At 42.9% G+C, this 8935-nt stretch overlaps 1 protein-coding gene across 1 annotated transcript in view; it reads left to right on the top strand.

Moving 5' to 3' along the window:
- The first annotated feature begins 5796 nt into the window (after positions 1-5796).
- LOC111861934 (LIM homeobox transcription factor 1-beta) overlaps positions 5797-8935 on the top strand; it is a 44918-nt gene continuing 41779 nt past the window's right edge. The window contains exon 1 of the mRNA XM_023846911.2: positions 5797-6512. Within this exon, the coding sequence (XP_023702679.1) occupies positions 6395-6512 (118 nt within the window). The 5' untranslated portion in view covers positions 5797-6394. The remainder of the gene's footprint in view (positions 6513-8935) is intronic.

The raw sequence follows: 8935 nt of genomic DNA, 5'->3' as shown, positions 1-8935 counted from the left end.
CAAAACATAATTTTCGTTTGTGTTCTGTTCTGCTGGTGCCAGATTCTAAATTTAAAATATGAACTGACAAAACTTGCGGAGCCGGGATAGCTCAGTCAAAGCAGCAACAAGCTACTTGCTGGACTGCCAGGGATCGATTTTCGGCAGAGGCAGAAGATATTTCTTGACTCAACAGCGTCCAGACCGACTCGGGGTCCCGACCAATGACAACTGAAGGCTCTTTCACCTGGGACAAACCGACAGACGCTTGATGACCACTCATCTCTATCTAGCGCCGAGGTCAAGAATGGTGGAGATGTACATACACTCCCCCACGCGTCTTCTTGGCACAGTGCTTAATTAGTTAAGCACAGGAGCAAATTTATCCTTCTAATTAAGAAAGCTATCACTAGCAAGCTTCTGGTCTTCAGAATATGACGCCGTATAATTTCATATGTGGTTATAGAAGTCTGTGAGGAATCAGCTGCCTCCATCTTCAGGGTATAAATAATTTCATTAATAAAATTCCTAATTCTGCAATTCGTTTCTTTATTTTCTTTTATTTATTTGCTTTATTTTCTTGGTGCAAAATTATGGAGATTTTCTGAAAATAACATTTAGTGGCTGATTATGTCATCTTCAAGGGTGAGAGCTCACCCTTCGCTAATTCGGGAAATATTACTTATAAATTGGACCTAGAGTTAGTATGAAGCGTGGCCGCGCCATAGCTCAAGGGGTTAGTCGCTGGCTTACCACCGTGGCGGCCCAGGTTCGATCCCGGGTCTGGTCAAGTGGGATTTGTGGTGGACAAAGTGGCGCTGGGCGGGTTTTCTCCGAGTACTTCGGTTTCCCCTGCCAATCTTCATTCCACCAAATTCCTCATCATCATAATCACCCGGGGCAGGCTACAATAGGCCAATCAGTGGCCGCTGTGCCGAGTGGACCCAGTTGGACTCCACCGCCCACTAAGCGAATTTTTTTTAATTTAGTATGAAGCGTACTCTCGTGTAGCATATGTCGCTATATAGTCCGTTACAAGTTCACCGACGTTTCGGAGGAATATACTGTCTCCATAATGCTGTTCTTGCCGCTTGATTCTTACTGACTTCTGTCTTGGTCCACTCCCTGACGTTGAAGATTGCCGCAAGATGTTCCTCCGATACATCTGCGAGCTTCTATCGGAATATGGCGCCATATTCCCAAAGTTAATATTCATCGTTTTTATCATTCAATGAAATATTTTGCACTACCATTAATTATTTATTTTTGTGGGATAGTAAAAAACGTGTGGGAATCGCTCTCAAAGCGATGACTATGAATGATATGACGCCGTGTGTTCTCGTACTTTACTGACGTTTCAGAGAAAAGCACTGCCTCCATCTTCAGGGTGGGAGAGTAAGCCAGGCAATGATCAGGTCTGCTTCCACTTTGCTTCTTCGTTCCTCGGCTTGTTATGCTACCAAACTACACCGCGTCACTTTCTAGATAACAACATTGTTTTCAGTGAAGAATATTTTTATTCTGATACATTCGAACACACGAATTTTTTTCTAACATTCAAAATATTCAGACTCTTGTGTCTGATGCTACTACATGTCTGCTGAGGAATTCTAGCACGTCAAACTTCTGGGGAAGGCCTATCGACATGTCAACCCATCTACTGTGTGTTCTACAGTTGAAGAGGTCACCCAGGAATCGATGCTAGTGGGCGGGAACGCACTTGGCGCCAACACCAAAGCAGCTGCATATTCCTGTTCGAAGGTGAGACAAAGTCCACGTTTTTCTGTCGCATCAGCACTGAATGCTTTCTAAACAGTGCAAAAATGTTTTAAAGTTCAAACATATTTATTGTGGGTCTACGTTACATAGCATCTGTTTCATTTACAGCAAAGCATGTCTTCTTAAACTGTGTTAAGAACATTATTTTCAAATAATGTAATAAATGAAAAGTCTGAAGAAATTTCCTCGTGGTTGGAGAATTTTTTGAAGTGTACCTCCATAATTCAGACTTTTTTCTCCCGCCACTGTTTCAATATAAGCTTGCTTATCAATATTGTAACAGAATTGAGCAACACATTGCCAGGCAACGAATCAGTAAACCTTTCCAAATATGCAACAATACAGGGGAAAGTGTTTTCTATGCGGTCTGCGCCAAGCAACAGTAGAATAACGGGGTTATGCGATCTGTTTATAAGCGACAGCTGAGTAAACACATTTCCGCTTGTCGAACCGTGTTATGAAAGCGGTGACGTCAACAATAGAACTGTTTTTTCTATGCGGTCCGTGCCGCGTCTGTAGTCACACCTTAAATCGTAACAATATTAAATTGCATTCAGTTTTTTAAAGTCTGTGGTACTTATATTTTCAAGACCGTGGAGATTTTAAGTTGATATGCAATGAAGAAAATTCCTCTCAACTACCCAACGAATGTTCATATCCACCACTTTCTTTGTTGTTGGATATCTCTGGAATCAGATTTCTTAGAGCGTGGAGTAAAGTATATCTATGGTACGTATATTATGGGTTCGATCCCGGGGCTGGTCAAGTGGGATTTGTGGTGGACAAAGTGGCGCTGGGGCAGGTTTTCTCCGAGTACTTCGGTTTCCCCTGCTAACCTTGATTCCACCAATTGCTCCACAATCACCCTCACCTATCATCTGGGGCTGGTACAATAGGCCAGAAGTGGCCGAAGTACAAGGGACTTAGTCCCACCCCACTAGCAATAAAAGAAAAGTAATAGGTATACTATCAGAGGCAGAATAAAGCATGGGTAAAGTAGGCCACAGCCTAGGGACCCTCGCGAAGTGGGCAAGCAACATGTATAGTATGAGACGGTACACGTACCCTTCAGACTTCCAGGTAGACAAAAGAAAAAATTGTTTTCAATATCTTCATTGATTCCAACAAATAATACAGCATCTAACACTCAGCTTCCCCCACACCAAATTTTTAGAGCCCTTGGGCTCCACACTGATCACTGGCCTCGAGTCTTGTAAGCTCTCGATTCGCCTCTGCTTGGCACTACAATAGGCCTATAAGGCTAAAGTTTCTAAAATCCGGAGAAAGTAAATTCTGCAAATATAGGCCATATTGTAAAATCGTTTCGTAGATACCTGTATCAGAAAAAAGAGGCCGGGGCTTGAAGCTAACCACTCACCTCTACTTAGTGCCGTCGTCCAGAATGGTAGAGATGTACCTCCACTCCCCCCTCTGAATTCATGGCATAGTGCTTAACTGATAAAACACAGGGACAACTTCATGTTTCCTTCTCCGCTTTAGTGCTGCAGCGATGCTCCTCTCAGTAAGAGTCCTACTCAGTTGCTGGCTACATTCAGGAGCCCCTACAGCTGATAAGCTGCACTCCCCTCTGCAGTGCAATTCAATACTATAAGTTACACCTAGCCTGTTGAAGTCATGCATTATTGGCTTATATGGCTCACGTCCCAGCTGTTTTTCAAGAGGATAGTATAAATACAACTCTAAGCTTATACGAACTGAGGGGAAGGCCAGCAAGTAGAGCGAACAAAGCTACGAAGCTCTAAGCATCCTTCACAATATGACAGACAGAAGTACACTTATTCTTGTACTCACTGTAATATCAGACATTCGTTGCATACAGAAACGAACTGGGCAACCTAACCTCTTATATTTCACTCGAACAATGACTGAGGTTAGCTCTTTCTGACGGAACCAACAGCGTCTCCCTCCCCTTCACCTGAGGACGGAAGTAGTTTCCTAAACGCTGAGTTCTCTAAGGTTCTTTAGAATAACGGGAGATGGACAAAGCCCAGAACCCCAATATTCCAGAGTATCATACACCATCGTCAGAACCATTTAGAAAATGAACGAATTATATGTTTATGCTTATTTATGATTTATTTCGCGATGTTGTCAGTAGCTGAGCCTACATCGCTCCGAATGGTAGGACGATTATTGAATGACAAATTGAAAACATGAAGAAGGAAGCGGTCGTGACCCATTTAAAGGCAGGATTTTTATCCTGAATTTCCCTGGAAGGACTGAGGTAAGCCATGAAAAGCTTCAGTCAGGATAGTCTGTCTCTCGACGTAGTTTCTTCTCCTGAGTACAGGCCAAAATTGCCACCTCGTGAGTCAATTCTCTCGGGAGAGTCAATGAGTATTGTAGCGTGTAGAGCCGTTGCTATGCGGATATACCAGGGCCGTTTCTGAGCAAAGGTTCGTTAAACATGTTCGCGGGGCAACTGATACGCATGCAACAAAGGAACTGTGTTTTCGACATGGTCCGTGCTGAGATGTAAGCAAGAGACAAGGTTAGAGGTTCGTTCAATTCTGTATCGGAGTCTGTGAAGAAAAGAGTTAGTTACAATAGTGCTCAGTTGAAAGTCCGGCTATGAAGAGAAGACTTTATGTGTGAAAGACTTGAAAGGATTCTGAAGATGGTATATGCAGTACAGAACTATTAGGCTTATTTTCGACTCTATCCATCGTCTGGTGTATATTGTATAAGAGGAAAAACCACGTTTCGGAGACTGGATGTGTCTCCGTCCTCAGGTGGATGGGGCAGGACAGACCTACTCAGTTGGGCCCGTTAGAAAGAGCTAGTCTCATTCACTGGACAATCACTTTCTAACGAGCCCAAATGAGTAGGTCTATTCTGCCCCATCCACCTGAGGATGGAGACAGATCTAGTCTCCGAAACGTTGTTTAATTTAATTAATTTGCAGTGATATAAGCATGCTATGCAATGAATTGCCTAAATAAAACTTCTCAGAATTAAGACACTCATGACAGTTTTTCTGTCTAAGCCCAAGCGTCTGAAATTTCGCTTTATTAGGCTAACTTGGACGAGGTTTAGGAAAAGCTGATCGTATTTTCAACTGAGNGATGGTGGTAATAACCACGACAATGAAGTTGAAGCACATCAGGTAAATAAGGTCGCACATGTCATGAACGGGACTAAAACCCGTGACCACAGGAATTGAGACTGCGCATTGCGTACTAACATCACCCACGTGGTCTGGCACCGTTGACATAATCAGCTCCATCTTCGATTACAATACAGCAACGGCTTCTGACTGAATGATATATGTACGAAGATTAAGTGAGCAGAATAAAAGCAATCCTATTTGTAAGAATCCGACGCCCAGTACGCACTGAGAAGAGAGCGACGTTGCAGTGCACGTCAACCAGCGACGTCGCCGTCACCCTCCCCCTCCTTTCATAACGTGTGACAGGGCGGGGAAATTAAACTGCTCATTTCCACCAATCCCGCTTCTCTGGGTGGAGCCACTCGTGGGAAGGGGGCACTATTTTCTAAACGCGGATGCAAACCTGTTTTCTACATCCCACGTTTGTAAGACCCTGAGACCTAGGAGTATGCGCAATGTGGAAGATTCCAGGGGGAGGAGAGGGGAACCTCACCCCCATCCAGAAGATTATCCACGACGTGGAGTTAGAAATACGCACAGGGGTTGTCAGATGCTGAGACAAGGAGAGGGGAGAAAGAGGAGAATTCTGGTCCTGAACTGCGGGAGGGGGGGGGCAGAGAAGAATTTGCGTTGGGTTGGAACTTTGGTCGTGTTATGTGTGTGTATGTGTGTCATGCTGTGTACGATACGACTGTGACGACGGAAGAAAGGAAGGCATCCCCACGAGTTAAGGAAAAATAGAAAAAGAAATAGGAAGCATCAACCTTGGTGACGACTGCCACAAGGCGATCACCACAGGACCAGATGCCGTGACGCCCGTATTTTCTGGGGTATTGGTGGTGGTGGTAGTGGTGGTGGTGGTGTTGGTGGTGGTGGTGGTGGTGGTGATAGTAGTAGTAGTAATAGTGGTGGTGTGGCGGTGGTGATGATGGTTTGGGTCGTGTGGTGTCGTGGTTACATTTCTCCTCGCCGCCGAAAACTTACCAACGAGAAGACATACGCACAGCAAGTTTAATTTTCCACTCTTCCCCTAAGGTAGACATCATGAAAGTAGTTGCCCAGAAACTTGGATGCGCCAAGGCATTTAAGATGACCACAAGAAATGTGACGATCCTCTGTGATCGACAATAAAGTTGTGATCGTGTCCAGCGTAGCCAGCACAGTTCCAAATTGAGTGTGAGATGAGGTTAGCAAACTATAAACAACGGTCTCTGAAATACGCGATAAAATTTATGTGCGAAATGTGAAGTGAAGTAACATTACCACATCTGTTAGAGTTTCAACAAGCCAAACTGCTTAACTGCATAATTTGCGTAAATCAATATCCTGGTCCCTGATGAACATTTTCCTGTGTTATAGATACGATCCTTTAAAGTTTACTTTACTCGAAAGCTCAAGACAAATGTGATTAAAAAGAAAGTGACGTCTAGACGCACGAAGTGACAGCAAGTGAAGGAAAACGGACACAAAATCCATTTAAAAAAACTGTTAACATTTGCTACATAAATGATTGAGTTTTACAACAACAATAATAACAACAACAACAACAACAATAATAACTACAATAAAATGGTGCAAGATACGGACTTTCTGCAGTCTACGCACCCGTGTAACGGACGATCAGGTATGTTCTAATACACTTCTGGGACTCACACAGCGAAAGGTCGTTGGGGCAGGTGGATGGGAGGGGGATTAGCCAAGAATCTGCTTCACTCCTGGATTTTTTAAAACAGAAAATCAAAATTTAAAAAGAAAATACAAAAAAAAATTAATACCAAAATTTTGACTGTTCTGGAATCCAAAATACTCTCTGGTGATCAGCAAATAGAGTCGCAAACGACTTCAGCTTAACTTTGTACGAAAGTTTTCTAACTCCTCCTTACCTTTTTTAAGATGAGGCCGGAGCACCCATGTGTAATTTGCGTCACATAATAAATGCATATCTCTGAGTTCCCTGGACTTGTTTTTCTCATACACGTCTGGAAGAAACAGGTCCCTATTTTAGTGGATGAGTAAATAAACTCTAGAACACATTTTAAGAGGGGTCTTTTCAGATACTTTCAAAGTTGAACCGAAGACATACCAATAAATTATGCAAGTATGTACATGTATTTTGTACGTTGGATTGTGTATACATTATTTTGAGCCCCTTGTATTCACAGATATATTTTACAGAATGTTTGCATATTTTTTATTATTTTATATACTTATTTTGCGCGGTCGGCATATTTAGCTACGTCTCAAAATTTCTCCAATGAAAACACAAGACTTCCTGCATTGTCGATAAGATCTGCACCACATGCTCACCACAAACCTACCCGCTCATATGTTTGCAGTTTTCGATCCACACTGTTACAGAGACGTAAGAAGATGGTGAAAAGGTTCCACTGTAATAGGCTACACTGGTTACTTACAATTCTACAACTATTTTTCACTTTAAGGGATGTCGTTATAAGTTTCGAAGCATGTTTGAGATAGTGATACTTTGTATAAGTAATTATCATATATATTGAAGGTAGGGATACAAATTTAGGCCCATAAATTCTTTCGTTTTATATCTAAACAATAAAATTTGCCCATTATATATCAAAGTTTTTAATATCTTGCCATATATAGGCATATTTTGATCAATTGAATATGCAGAATATAGTGCGAATGCTACAAGCCAGACGGTGGCGGGTTCGAATCCCGATGAGGTGGATTTATTTTTCAATTTACCTAATCTTTCCAGCCGCACTATGGCCATCAGGTCGACTCAGCCTCTAACAGAAATGAGTACCAGGAACCTTCCTGGGGGATAAAGGGCGGCCGGCGCGTAAGGCTGACAACCTTACCGCCATCTGTGAGCCGATTGTTTAGAAAATGTGGGAGCCTCGACGTCTCACAACTCTATGGGGCTTCACGGCCTGTTAGAGGAATAGCTTTATCTTTTTACGGTTTACGCAGTGTGAATGGTTCTATAGTTCTATTTTGGGGAAAGTAACGCAGTGTAGCCCGTTGAAATTTCAAGTTGAAAGCAGCGTCTGCTACATATTTCATTCCGGTTTCTTGCCCGACCTATTCTTCGACCTGTTGATGGAGGTAACATATTCCTCCGAAAACTTCGGTTGTCTTTCAACGGACTTCAGAAACGTCAGTTGTCTTGTACTGAGCTAAGCAGTGTTTCACCCCATGAGATAGAACTCACCAGCTACCGCTGTGTGAAACGCGATCCAAAGTGAGCAGTACAACCTTTATTATTTTTCACTACGGCATAATTGACTGTTTATTATAGTCATTACTTACTTATATATGCCTGTACACCTAGCTTCGCCAGTGTGATCTCACCCAAAACGCAAACTGGAATAAAAAAAGTAAAGCTATCCCTGTACCAGGCTGTGAAGGCCCATAGGGTTGTGAGACGTTGAGGGTCCCACACTATCTAGACAATCGGCTCAAAGATGGCGGTAAAGTTGTCAGCCTTACGCACCGGCCGCGCTTTACTCCCCAGGAAAATTATTTAATTAATTCCTGGTACTCATTTCTGTTAGAGGTTGAGTAAACCCCAGGGCCTAGTGCGGCTGGAAGGATTAGGTCAACTGAAAAAAAATCAAATGACCTCATCGGGACTTGAACCCGCGACCTTCCGCCTTGTAGTATAGCCCCTCAAACGCAAACTGGAATTTCATTGGAAAAGCTAAAGGAGCCCCAGCAAGGAAAATATTGAAATGGATATTAATTAAATAGGCTCTCAGGCTGCAGACTTGAGTCACCCGGCATGGAACAGGGTCTAACAGCGGGCTGTTATGAATACGGTGCTGAACAACTGAATTCAATAAAAGGCGGAGAATATCTTCTTTAAACTGAACGCGTATTCCCTTCTCAACAAGGACTGCGTACTATGGATTCGCGCTTTGCGGAGTTTATATGAAAGAACTGACAAAAGTTTTGTAGCGATAAGCCGGGTTGGATTCGAGAGATACCTATAGTTACTGAAATATCTCAGCATTCACCGGGAGACGAGAAATGAAAATTTATGTACTCAATAGGCTTACACCGTGAGCGAAA

This window comes from Cryptotermes secundus, unplaced genomic scaffold, assembly GCF_002891405.2.
Source record: "Cryptotermes secundus unplaced genomic scaffold, Csec_1.0 scaffold181, whole genome shotgun sequence".
In the NCBI taxonomy this organism is placed as follows: Eukaryota; Metazoa; Arthropoda; class Insecta; order Blattodea; family Kalotermitidae; genus Cryptotermes; species Cryptotermes secundus.
This window is presented reverse-complemented; position numbering and strand designations above follow the sequence as displayed.